This window comes from Callionymus lyra, chromosome 15 (assembly GCF_982586985.1).
Source record: "Callionymus lyra chromosome 15, fCalLyr1.hap1.1, whole genome shotgun sequence".
NCBI lineage: Eukaryota > Metazoa > Chordata > Actinopteri > Syngnathiformes > Callionymidae > Callionymus > Callionymus lyra.
This window is the reverse complement of record NC_141832.1, coordinates 10,584,910-10,598,879: the sequence shown is the minus strand read 5'-3', so window position 1 is coordinate 10,598,879 and position 13,970 is coordinate 10,584,910. Positions and strand designations below refer to the sequence as shown.

At 41.8% G+C, this 13,970-nt stretch overlaps 1 protein-coding gene across 1 annotated transcript; it reads right to left on the bottom strand.

Annotated features, from left to right (window-relative positions):
• Positions 1-204: 204 nt before the first annotated feature.
• gpr139 (G protein-coupled receptor 139) lies at positions 205-12,898 on the bottom strand. The gene is made up of 2 exons (XM_087809566.1): positions 12,471-12,898; positions 205-1,200 (listed from the first exon to the last, which is right to left on the bottom strand). The coding sequence occupies exons 1-2, from the start codon at positions 12,610-12,612 to the stop codon at positions 221-223; spliced, it is 1,122 nt and encodes a 373-aa protein (XP_087665692.1). The 5' UTR covers positions 12,613-12,898; the 3' UTR covers positions 205-220.
• Between the last annotated feature and the right edge of the window lie 1,072 nt (positions 12,899-13,970).

Genomic DNA, 13,970 nt, shown 5'->3' with positions numbered 1-13,970 from the left:
ACCCCGGGTCTACCTTTGTTAGCTTGAGCTGCTCTTACCAATCTGTACCTTTTTTTTTTGCATTGCTGTTGGTTCTTCGTAGCATTGTGTCACGGCTAGCCACTAGCTGCTTCGACTAAGCACGCTGACATTTTCAAGCCTTATTATGGTCGTCGTCAAGGAGACAAAGCCACGTTATCCCCCCCTTAAAGGTCGAGTAAGGGGCGTCTGCTGGTGGCACTCAGGAGGATATGCATATGGGCTTCCCGTTTTTGTCGTACTGGTACGCCAACATCTTGATGCAGTGGGAGTTGGCCGGTGAGATCCAGGGGCTGCTCGTGATGGAGAAGTTGTGGCTGGCGTAGAACGGCGTCGGCTGCTTCCGGCAGTGGACGAGCGCCCGCAGGACGTTGGCCGCCATCCCTCTGAAGCGCTTGCTGATGAAGCAGTAGAGGAAGAAGTTGACCGCCGTGTTGAGCAGCGCCAACATGTTGGCCAGGTCGGTGAGCATGTGGAGGAGTCGGCCGGCGCCGGGCGACGCCGGCGGCGAGGAGTAGAAGTGGTACAGGATCATAAGGGTGCGCGGCGCCCACAGGACGGCGAACAAAGAGGTGATGGCCAGGAGGATGGCGGTGGTTTTGCCCGTGGAGTATCCACGGAGGCGGAAGCAGTTGCGGCGTCTGCGCAGCTTCCTCACGATGATGGCGTTGAGCGTGAAGAAGACGGAGCAGGGCAGGAGGTAGACGGTAGCGCAGTGCGCCCACACGAGCACGTGTTGAGCGACGGTTCTTTTGACGCCTTCAGCTCCAGCCGTTCTTCCCGCCCCAGACAAGCTGTGCCAGAGCTCGGGCCACCAATAATAGGGGACCGCCGACAGCAAACAGCCGACGTACACCGCGAGTATCACCCTGCGAGTACGCCCGGGGTAGGACACCGTGTGGTACCGCAGGGGGTGGCAGACCGCGATGTATCGGTCGATGGTGAGCGGGACAGTGATCCAGATGGACGTGTGGATGGAGGAGAACTCCAGGACCTGCACGGCGCTGTTGACGGAGGGCGGCAGCGGCAGGGCCAGGATGAAGTCCTCCAGGATGAAGTCGACGAAGACGATGAGGAGCAGCACGAGAACGTCGGCCGCCGCCAAGGCCAGGAGATAGTTGTACGAGGACTTCTGACGGCGCAGCACCAGCTGGGACAGGATGACCACGGTCAGGATGTTGGCTTTAGGAGGGGTTAATGGAGTATGGATTGACAGAAGGGAGTGATGAGAAATGTGGAAAAAGGGAAGGATAGCAAGGTCGGGAAAAGGAGAAGGAAGGGAGACAGAGAAACATATTGTTAGTAGACTTGAAAGGGGAAAGTTTGAAGTAAACAGACACAAGAATGCAAAAGGTTATCAAAGTTTCCTAACTTTTACATTAGATTGAGCTTCCAATAAACGACTTTTCCTCCTTCAACCCTGGTGCTCCGTCCAACATCGTCCTTGCATGCGCTCAATAAAAGCGATGGCAGACTTTACGATCTCTTGAACTTTCCATACTTTATCTTCAGCGGTTTTTTTTTCCTCTGGCAATTAGCGAGGCTGTCGGATGAGCGCAATTATTTAATGGTTTCGAAACATGCCACGAGCGTTTCCATGGCAACTGCTAAGAGGGTTTACAGAGTCACACACACAAGTCGGCAGGAAGAGCCGACTTCGGGAAAGCTTAAACAAGTCTTTTGACATGTTCTCAACAAACTTTTTTATTGCCTCAAAAATAGTGCTTGCACAGTCTAAGCGGGTTATAATAGCATTTATTTTATATATAATATATATAATAATTACCTGAATCACTCAACCTCAGTCAGGAATTTTGGTTTGTTTTTCCTTCCTTTCTGTTTATTAAAAGTTCGAATTTACTGTTTATTTTTATAATCAATTGAATTAGTAAATAGCAAAATAAAAAAATAAATAGATAAATAAATAGATTATGATATTACCATTGTATTCATTAAAAAATAAAATGTCTAAATTCAATATTTATTTAATCTGTGGCCTTTTAAATTCCATATAAAAATGTTGGCGTGATCGTGCCACCAGAGAAATCCAATAGAGTGGCGAGCTTCTTCATCAGACTTTCAGCCAATCATGCGACGCACAGACGATCACGTGACCACAAACAAGCACTGGTGCGTCAATACATCACAGCGGTGTTCAAAGCAACGTTAAGATTTCAGCAATTTTTAAAAAAGCGAGTAACTCAGTGCTCGATTGGATTGGTCTGGTAAGATGTCACGACTATGCTAACATTTTATATTGAATCTAACAGGCTATGAATGGAAAAATATTGCATTTAGAAAATGTATTTTTAAATGATTAGAATAAGAATATTAAACTAAAGCTTTCAATTTGCAACGTATTGAATCAAATTAATAAAAAAAACAACTAAAGAATTAAATATATTTTCAATAAAATAGTTAAATTAAACATTTGAAAAAAGGAAAATTCAACTATTTATATTTAAGCTCTAGTTAAGCAGTCTAAGCAGAAAAACCAAAAATTACAAATCACTTTACAAATATTTCGACCTTCATCGGATCAGAATGCAATCGAGCTAATGAAGGACAGTCAACAATAAACACGTTGATTCATTTCATTCAAGCCAGTAAACATCGCCTTGTCAACACTTTCCTCACGTCTCTCTCATCAGCACCTTCACTGTTTTTCTTCCAAAACTGGACAATAAACCAAGTGAGGAGCTCGACACGTGGAAGATCTGCTGTTCTTTACTGCCTCGAATACAAAGCACAAGGACGACCACACAGTAGCTTTTTTTGTTGTTGTTAAGATTGTCAACATGTGATCGTTTACTGAAACTGGCTCCTGAGATTGATTTTCCTCAAGACACAGAGACCTTCATGCTTTTAGCAGCTGTCTATACTGTGTGTGTGTTTGTGAGTGTTGTTTATGTCTATTTATGTTTGCGTGTGTGTTTATATGTGTATTTGTGAGTGTTGTTAATGTGTATTTATGTTTGTGTGGGTGTTTATATGTGTATTTGTGAGGGTTGTTTATGTGTATTTATGTTTGTATGGGTGTTTATATGTGTATTTCTGAGTATTGTTTATTTGTATTTATGTTTGTGTGTGTGTTTATATGTGTATTTGTGAGTGTAGAATATGTGTATTTATGTTTGTGTGGGTATGTTTGTATATGTGTATTTATGTTTGTGTGAGTGTGTTTGTTTGTGAGTGTTATTTATGTGTATTTATGTTAGTGTGTGTGTGTTTGTTTGTGATTGTTGTTTATGTGTATTTATGTTTGTGTGTGTGTTTGGTCGTGAGTGTTGTTTATGTGTATTTATGTTTGTGTGTGTTTATGTGTATTTGTGAGTGTTTGTTAATGTGTATTTATGTTTTTGTGTGTGTTTAAATGTGTATTTGTGAGTGTTTGTGTATGTCTATGTGTGTGTTTAAGTGTGTGTGTAAGTGAGTGTTTATCTGTTTGTTTATGTTTGTGTGTTTGTGAGTGTGTATGTGTGTATATATAGGTATAGGTATGTGTATGAATGTGTGTGTGTTTGTGTGTGTGTTTGTTCATGTGAGTGTGTGTATATATATATATAGGTGTGTGCATGTATGTGTGTGTTTGTTTGTGAGTGTGTGTATATGTATATGTGTGTGTGTAGGTGTCTGTTTGTGTGTGTAGGTGTGTGCGTGAATATTTGTTTATGTGTGTTTTCGTTTGTGTGTATATGTGTGTTAGGTGTGTGTGTTTGTTTGTGTATGTATGTCTGTGTGCCTGTAAATGTGTTTGTGTGTGTGTGTGTGTGTGTGTGCGTTTGTCTGTGTGTGTGCTTGTGTACAGAGTTCCTCAAACAGGTAAAACTGTTTTCACAAAGATTCTTAAACACATACACTCAACAATAACACAAAGCACACAATAAGGTCAAACAAAAAAACACATATACCTAAAACAAACACACTACGACACACACAATACAAACACACAAACAAGACACGCAGAACACAAAGCAAACACAAACATGGACACAGGCACACAACACTCAGACACTAAAGACAAACATGGGAACGCAGACACACACAATGTACACACTATTACACAGGAGTCAGAAGTGAGATCGTGCTGTGAATCTTCTTTTCTTTGTTGAGTATTAAATAGAAATGCTTCTGTGTCACAACATTCTCCTGAGGATTGAGTTCAGTGTACAAAGCAATTTCTAGAAAAGTGTCTCATACACAGAGAGGACGACTCGCTGAGAAACAATATCAAAAATTGAATGTATCATGAGACGATATATATATTAATACTGGAGGAACAAGGATATATTTGTAGTATTGTTGAGTACTTGACTCTGGTGTTGCAGAATTTACAGACCACATGACTCTTGACGAAGTCGTAACTGCTTTCATTTGTTTTGAAACATCAGCTTTAGAAGCCGCTGGAGTTGACAGTATCCTCTCAGCCTCGGATATCCTGCCTCGAAAAGCGCTTTATAAATAAATATTACTTACTTACTTACTTACTTACTGATTTCGTTCTTCCTTTAGCTGTGAAGTACCTATTGACTCCTGCCATCTAGTGGCCGAAAGTTTAACTGCTACAAAACAATGAACACATGCTGTGAATGTTAACTTTAACATTAAATATATATTTGATTCAACACGCAAAATAACTATTATAAGAAGTAAAAAAAAAGTAATTGAAAGGAAGAATAAATAGAAAAGAAAAATCAATACAGTATCATCAATATTTTCTAACTTCACAACTTGGCAGGGGAATGCATCGACTCAGTGCTACAAAGATGGAAGGTTGTGTTAGCATTAACTCCATCAACAAGAGCCACAAGTCTGGTTCACACATTTGCATCAACACACATGTGTGTGTGTGTGTGTGTGTGGGTGTGTGTGTGTGTGTGTGTGTGTGTGTCTGCTGGATGACATCTCACAGCTTCATCTGATTACAAATGATAAAGTCGACTCGGGATCATGATTAAAGATGATCTTGTCCACGAGGAGCATGTTTGACTCTGTTGCTCTTCATCCAGCAACACAAACACACAACTCACCCGGGACGAGTGATTCATCATCACACACAATATTTATCTACGCGAATAAGATGAAGTGATCGACAAGACTGGACAAGCATCAACACACACACAACACACACATACAACAAATACACACACAATACACACCAAACACATATTCACACGAAACAGATACGCATACACACACAATACACATAGATAATACACACACTCTAAACCCATACACAGACATACAACACATACACAACACACACCAAAACCCATACACAACATACAACACACACACACACAATATGACAAACACACACAGTAGACATGCACAACCCACACACACACAACATACACACAATACAAACCCACAACACATAGACAGACATATTCACACAAAACAGATACGCATACACACACAACACACATAGATAATACACACTCCAAACCCATACACAGGCATACGACACATACACAACACACACCAAAACCTATTCACAACATAAAACACACACACAATTCGACAAACACACACAGTAGACATGCACAACCCACACAATCACAACATGCACACAAAACAAACCCACAACACATACAAAACACATACACAATACAGACATAGAAAAAAAACAACACAACAAAGGCACACACAAAAAAAGTCAGACAATACATAAACATACAAAAACACACACAAACATGGACGCAAAAACACACACACAAACATGGACGCAAAGACACACACACAAAACAAAGACAGACACACACTACCACACATGCTCACAACACAGACAAACACAAAAAATGCACACAAACAAACACACTCGACAAAAAAGTAAAACACGCAGCTGATACACCCACATGCGCAGAAGATACACGCACCTACACAGACACTACTACACAACTGTATCGACTTGATTTTAACCACAAGCTACTTTCTCTACCATGTGACCAGTTGTGATGCAGAACCAGACCTGGAAACGGTGAATTGTCGTCTCACAGCGGCAGCCCATCATTTTGTTTGCCCCCCGCGGTGAGACGCAGCCTTCTACCCACAACAAAAGAGGTCCGTGGCGGACGTGACATTTCCATTTAGCGGGCGAAGCTCCCATTCACTCGTGCCTTTGATGGCGCCCGCGGGCCTCTGTCAGGCGTCACGCCGGGCGCCGAAGCGTCACGCCGAGATGCAAACAAACACCGGAAGACTCACGCAGAGACAGAAAAAAAAACAGCAACCCAGCGGTTTTTAATTTGGAAAGTCTGGGGACTTGATGAAAAAACCACTGACCCACTTCGGGCGGTCGTAGGATGACGAGTCATCTGGGTCAGGGGAAGAGAGTCCAAGTTACACAAGTGGTCTTATGCACTTCCAAGAGTAGTTAGAAGAGGTAAATAGGAGCTACTGATGAACCACAGTACTAGTTAGTTGTACTAGGTTCTACTCTGGCCTCTTGTTTTTGGTTGCTGCCATAACACGTCTGAGTCACCCGACCACAGATGTGACGCATGCAGACGGACGTCAGCGTCGAGAGTGACGTGAGGTCCTACCTTCAAAATAGCCGTTTGGCTTCCTCAGAGAGATGATGCCCCCCTCGAGTGTGGGGGCGAAATATCCCTCTTGTAAAAGTGGCAAGAATTGCAATTAGGGGTTTTTTCTCTTGTGAGTCGCAGGAAATTGAGTTAGAGCTTTGATGGGTTATGGAGAGGTTAATAAGATCTGAGCGGAGAACATGATTTGAGAAAAAAAAAGAAAAAAGGATGAACAGGTTGGTCTGAGGAAGGTCAGAGAGACTAGAAAAAAGGGAGACGGTGATTGAAAGGGAAAGGATGGAAGGACGGGATTAGACAAAATGAGGTATTAAAGAGGAGAAGGTACGGGTGGGAAATATCGGAGGTGGCTTCAAAGGTCACGCGCACTTTGTTCTAGATGACAACCCTTTTTGCAAGTGTCAGCACTGAAGAAAGGCTGCTCTTTACCTTCCTGGGTGAAGAACCAGAGGGAAATCATAGTCGCCACGAAATAGTTGCATTGCCAAGAACGTAGAAAAGGCATAGAAATAGTTCCTTAACATGGGCAGGAAGAGTCTACTAGCTTAGACACTTCCTATGATGGTAGACTTCGATTAATATAACGTACAGTGTCCTGGCATTAACATCAGCAGCCTCAAATTTCAGACCATGGTTTTCAGTTAGATATGGGGACATGGTGGGTGGTTGTCCAGGCTGAACCACTTGCCCAATGGTTGTTCTTCATGTATCTTGGGGTTCGCTCGATTGAGAATTCTTTCGTCCAATACTTTTGGTTGTCCTAGACACATTACTGTCTACCTAACTAGAGATGTCCGATGTCTATTGTCTCTTTTCCACCCCTTTCGTCTTAGCCCTACTCGACTCTACCCAGTCTGTGTTGCGTTTCCACCGGTATGGAGAATCAACGAAGATTTTTTTAGTACCTGCTCCGCTATGTTACGACCACCTGCCCACCAGTCGAGTCGAGTAGGGAAGAACGCCATTAGTCCCTCTTCAAGTAACTCCCAATGAGTATCTTTACCTTATGCTTCATAAGTACATAATAATAAAAACTTTTGAAAGACACAAAAAGATAAAGAGAATGAAAGAGCACTAACCTTAGCTTTACTGACACTCTTTTCACTGGCTCACAGGAGGAGGACAGTCCTTGACTCCTTTAAAAAAAACTGGCCTGTTAATATTACTAGAGTTAATTAAAAAATAATAATTCCTGCCCTTGGGTGCCCCCTAAAGGCTTTTACGTGTAAAACCATTACAGCTAAAAACCGCAATTAAGGAATAGAACACTGTAGAATGAGGTGAGTCGAGGGCAGTCGAGGGAAATGTTGTCCCTATCATCTGACAACATGTTAGCCAAACACGAGCGGGTGTTTCTGATTTTATTTTGGCAAGGATTGGCAGCTTTTTTGTCCGTCAGCTGGTCAAACAAAGTCATCTCTGCCGCTGCGACAAAACAACACTGATTTATAGCCTCGAACAACCCCTACCTGCCCTGGCTTTCTGTTCTGCTCTGTCTCCTCAAAGAAAACCTTATTTTCTTTCCTTGCAACATTTGATCCAACCGACCAGACTTAACGTGATGGTATCTATCTATCTATCTATTTATCTATCTAGAAATTGCCCCTTCCGCCCGCTCACTTGCCTGGATTGACAATTGTCAAACAAAAAAAAAAAGAGTCCCATCTCTTCATTAGGGGGTGGTTGACACTTGACCGACACAGTAGCATAGAGGGTTGTTAGCGCCCTGGACATCCCTGACCAATTATGTGTTTTATCAGTCCTTTCAAACTTTGGTCATTTGAGAGGATAGACGATGAGTTCTTTTTTCCTGTTTTGTGTTTCGTAAGCTACCATACTTATAGGGGAACCATGTCAGGCAGTAAAGGTCCTATAATATGAATCCCATATGATCAGATCCCATCTACTTTTACCCTACTCAAGACCAACCTTACCACTTTACCTTACCGTCCCCTACTACACACTTTCTACCCCTTATTCCTTCGTATATTAGATGTCTGGGGCATGCCTTAAGAAATAATTGGTTTCCTAAAAATGAATGTCCTTACTCCTTAATATCCTGCTATCACTTATCCTACCCATCGCTCCAACTTCTCATTATGGACTATGATTAGAGTCTTATCGTAGTTATTCCTCTGGTTTGTCATGTCTTGCACTTTTTCCATCGCCATGTCTTGAACTTTCCTATTCTGTCCAACCCTCCTGTCTTGACATGTCCGGTCTTGAATACCTTTTCTTAGGATCTGCTGTATCAACGGTCTTGTCCAGGGTGTATCATCATGTTCTTTTTTGTCCTCGTCACATCGTACCGAACCTACTCGATCCTGCTGCTCTGATCTTGTCATCAGTACGGTAGGTTTAAGTCGGCTTTAGCCTCGAGCTACTTCAGAGTAGCTACTTGACTTTTCAATCTGCCCTCCATTCATCTCGTCCCCCATAATCTTCTACCGTTGATCCCCTAATTTTGAGCAGAACCTTCAGCTCATTATTTCCTAGGCTCAGGTCTTCTCTGCCACTCGACCTCTGTAATTGCCAGAGCTATTCATGGTCAAGCTCCTCCTTACATCACTGATCTGATCCAGCCTTACACCCCAGCTCGGGCTCTGAGGTCTGTGGATCAGAATCGACTTATGGTTCCTCGCACACGGCTCAGAACCAGAGGAGAGAAATCTTTTCAGGCTGTTGCTCCTAAAGCTTTGGAACAATCTTCCTCTCTCTTTGCGCTTGATGGAGTCTACTGACTCCTTTAAGAAACATCTTAAGACGTTTCTATTTGTTCAGGCTTTTCCTTGATTTTCTGGAACTCCTTTTGTGTTCTCAGTTTTATCTTGACCTTTAAAGTAAATACTTTATTGAATTTTGTTTTGATTGTTTAAGCGCTTTGTGACCCTGGTCTAGAAAAGCGCTAAACAAATAAGAATTACTAACTTACTTACTTACTTACTTACTTAGCACCGAACCGCCAGGGCTCTTCCTTACCTTTGCTCTACGTAGCGTAAGAAGGTCAAGTCCGTCACAGATCCGTCGCTGACCAAACACAAGCCAGTAATCAAGGTAACAACCTTCGATCACTCGGAGGGGTGTTACGTGTTGCGGGTCTGTAGGTCACACGGCTACTACTCACACTCGCTCATGAAACATTCATGATTCAGCTTGAGTGGAAGGAGCTGTGTCATAATGAATGAATAAGTCCGAGCAGCCGCTGAAAACCATCGCGCCGCTGCACTCAAGTCCCGCATTAATTCAGACAACTATTGTACGATTGCCCAACACGGTATTTATCACATTTGTGCGGCAACAGAGGAGCTGCAGAGGGAATTGCTTTTTTTCGTTTTGCAACCCCACGGTGAAACACAGGGTTCTGACGTGGGGAGAATGAAATTTTCTTGTGTGTTGCAGATTTGTTGTAATCAGGGAACAGCTTATGTCTTGAGATAACATCTCACTGCTGCCGTGTAATAAGGTTTTTGCTCAGGTATTCAAAAGAACCGGAGGCGCTTTAATGTATTCAGAGGGAATCTTAGCTCGGCCCCTCAATCAGGAAGTATATTACTTTGTGTTCCTGTAAGAGGTTTTCGGAGCATAAATCCTTCGACCACGATCGATCACGTCCAAACTGTCAAGATGACCCTCGGTCACAACGAGCCATGGCGATCTGCGGCGAAAAGTTTTTTTTGTACATTTAATACTCCAGCTTGAATGAGTTTTTATGATTCTTAAGCATTTGATGTTGCAAATTAACATTTAATATTACGTTCTTAGTTTCAACGTATTTTTATTATTTGCCCGAATTTAACATTTTGTTGCCATTATAATGACTAATATCTTAAATATTGCATCAAATATATGTTCCTTTAAAATATATATATATATTTTTTTTTTAATATTCACATATTTTCAATGTAAAGTATGTACACAATTTTTCTTTAAATTTTGGGTTTATTTGTGTTTGAACAATCCTTTTTTTGATTGAAATTGAAACCCCTTAAAATTGCATTGGATTTTTCCTTCCACGATCAAACAAACAAAAAAAATCCACCATTTTCTTCCCCAAATTGAAATAAACATCACTCTAGTTTTGGACCTTTTTTGGACTTTCCAAAAAGTGAAATAGTTCTAAAAATGAGATACTTAAACCAGCGACAGCATAAAAATCAACATATTAGGAATGTGGTGAAAGCAATGGATTTGCCAAGAGACAAATTTAGCACCATTTTTAAAAACGTTTTTATATTATTCATAATATTAATACATTTTAACAAAATGGCTAAAACCAACTAAAAAAAATAAAAAAATCTGATAATATTTAGTATGTTGTTGTTGCTTCATAAGACCAACAGGTGCGGAGATAGAATCTCATCTGGGAACAGATGCGTTGGTGGGTCTGGACACGTGAAAGCACATCTGGCCGTGAAGAGCATAAAACCATGTAATGTTCCCTCCAAGAACACAAATAAAACACACTCAGACGTGCCTGCTGTGATGACAGACAGAAGCATCTGGACACCAATTTATTCCTGAACTATTTTAAGTGGCCTACATGTAGTCAGTCATGACAGTCACACACACACACACACACAGACACAGCGTGAGACGGCAGCAGCTCTCATGGATCACACAGTGGGATGCGGGCAGTAAATGGCTCTGACAATGACGGTGAATGGACTAATCAGTCAGCGGCACAACAAGGAAACGCCATTAATTCCTGGGATCACGTGACACACGTCGGCCGGTTCAAGGCTCCGTCGTTACGCACGACAATTATCCGACAACAAATATTGAATAAAAAATCACAGCTGTATTTGATAAACGATTCTGGGTCCAAGGTCATTAAACACACTTTGTTTCTTGACTCCACTTAAAATATTTATGATTTAAAAAACCATTAACCATGAGAATCATTTATAGTGTGAATGAAATACTGTTTTTACCAAAACAAATAAACAAAAAAGGTTTTCACAAAAAGGATCATAAAAGGATACTCTTTTTAAAAATGCAAAAGAAAAAAGTACATTTAAATGTATGATATGCATTTTTTCACACAAATACATATATTTTTGAATTATTTCTGTATTTCATTTCAATATTCAGGGGTTTAATGGGTTAAAACATGTTTCTACTGAATAAAAAAAACGAACCAAAACTAAATGTTTTCCAAACAAACAGCAATCAATTGCAAAAATAAAAATAAAAATAAAAATAAATGTATGAAATACATTAATTCATCATTTTCACACAAAACTACATATATGTTTTTTGTAAAATTTCTGTATTCCATTTAAACCTTTTGGAGGTTTCAATAGGTAAAAAAAAAGTTTTTACCGAATAAAAAGAAAAAACACAAAAAATGTACTATTTAATAATAGATACACTTTTTTAAATGCAAAATAAAAAAGGGAAAAAAAGTTCTTTATAAAATACATATATATTTTAATTTTGAATACTATTTTGTAATATTCTATATTATAATTGGTTAAAAAACGTTTATTACAAAAAAAGACACACACAAACATGTTTTCCACACAAAGGAGCACTCGTGAAAATATGACATAAAATTAAAGCAATAATAATAAATAAATACATTTATTTTCTCATTTTCTTTTATCCTATTTCTATTTTTTGTTGTTTTAAGGGGTTCAACAATGTTTTAGACGACTTTATAGGACAATCATTTTGTCAAAATACTACTTGTATTGTCTATATCGTGCTACACAGCTTGTGTTTAATGCATGTAACAGTGAAGCTGAGGCAGATCGAAGCACATGCAGAGCGACGAGCACAAGGTCAGGATGACAAAGCAACAGTGTTTCTGCAGACACGTGCGCTCACGTTCAAATTGTCAGATAAGTGTCGGAATCTACACCAGAGACAGTTTTTTCCTTGAGAAAATTCCACTCGGGGTCTTACCTGGAAGGCCAAGACAGAGCAGGACGCTGTAGTAGATGACGGGCAGTGGTCCGAGGGGGCACCCCTGGGGTACCCCGGGCTGCCCGGCACTCCAGCTGCTGTCGTTCGAAGGGTTAACAGGAAAGATGTGACTGTGCTCCATGGCCTCGTTCCTCTTCCTCAGCTGAGCTCAGAGTCAAAAAAGCCTGACCACCACCAGCGGGGGTGCGGGGGGCACTGCTTGGTAGCCCGTTTGGGAGAGAGGGTGCTCCGTCCTTGGGTGCCAATCAGCATAAGTGTGGGGGATCCGTGAGGTGTGAGCGTGAGAGGGACCCAGAAATCAAGATGAAGAACGAGAGTGTGTGAGATGGTGATGTGTTAGTAGATGATGGAGAGGACGGAGCGAGGTGAGAGTGAAGGTAGAGGTGGTAGAGGGGAGGATGCTGCCTGAGTGTGTGAGCGAGTGGGAATGGTAGCGAGACAGGAGCACGGATGGAGGGAGGAGGAGGCAGGAGGAGGAGGGAGGAGGAGGAAGGTAGACGGGAGGAGGAGAGAGAGAAGAGGAACGTGCGGCGTCCACGGGCGGACGACGAGAAGGCGACAAGTGGGGTTTAAGGACGGCGGAGACGCAATCGAAGTCAGATTTATGGGGAAAGTGAAGGTCGGAGTTCGGACGTCGGCGTTAACGGCACCTGTTTGTTGTCAGCGGCAGGTGCTCGAGTGTGGCTTCAAAAGATTTCAAGAATGTTCATTGAACGCCCACTGAAGTAGCTTAAATCTCTCTCCGTCACCCTAATTTGAATCCCAATTTTGTACCCCTACGTATCCCTCCTCGTCGTGCGACTTCCATACCAATCATTTGACCCGGTGTCCTCGTAAGACTTTGCGATCTCTCCCCCTCGTAATCAATTAATTCAAACACCTTTTTAAAGCAGGACGACGCATCCTGTGGGTAGGTGTGTGTGTGCGCTTCGACTCGGGCTGGCGGCCGCTTCTCATTTAGAATGCAGCGAGAAAATGCGAACGAGCACAAAGAAACTATTCTCTTAAAAGACAACCCTGGCGGATCTGCCAGAGGAAGTTGGAAACAAAAAAAGGATGTCGGTGCTAATTAATTCTTTCAATTTAACGTAAAACCATCTGGCTAGGATGTGTTCTTCTATGCTAGTGCCTGAGCCACGTATCTGTGCTAGCCCTGGTCACTGGGGTTGCCACTGAGGAATTAAGGATTGGAAGGATGGATAGGGCTAGACCTACCTGTCTGAAGTAACCTGCAATGAGGTATGTTTGTTCTAGTAGAAGAACTCACATTTCCCCCGATCCTTTAAACTCTTCACTGGCTGCCAGTATCTTTCAGGATCAACTTTAAGATTCTGGTTCTTACTTTCAGATCTATTCATGGTCAGACGTTTCATCAGTGATCTGATCCAGCCTTACACCCCAGCTCGGGCTCTGAGATCTGTGGATCAGAATCTACTGATGGTTCCTGAACGTGCTGTTTTCTGGCTCCACCCATGAAAG

Excerpts from the sequence above, each read along its gene's own strand:
- gpr139 (XM_087809566.1), bottom strand. The coding sequence starts at position 12,612 with ATGGAGCACAGTCACATCTTTCCTGTTAACCCTTCGAACGACAGCAGC. Across the intron at positions 1,201-12,470 it reads GCTCTGTCTTGGCCTTCCAG|CCAACATCCTGACCGTGGTC; the intron begins GTAAGACCCCGA and ends CCCCTCCTAAAG.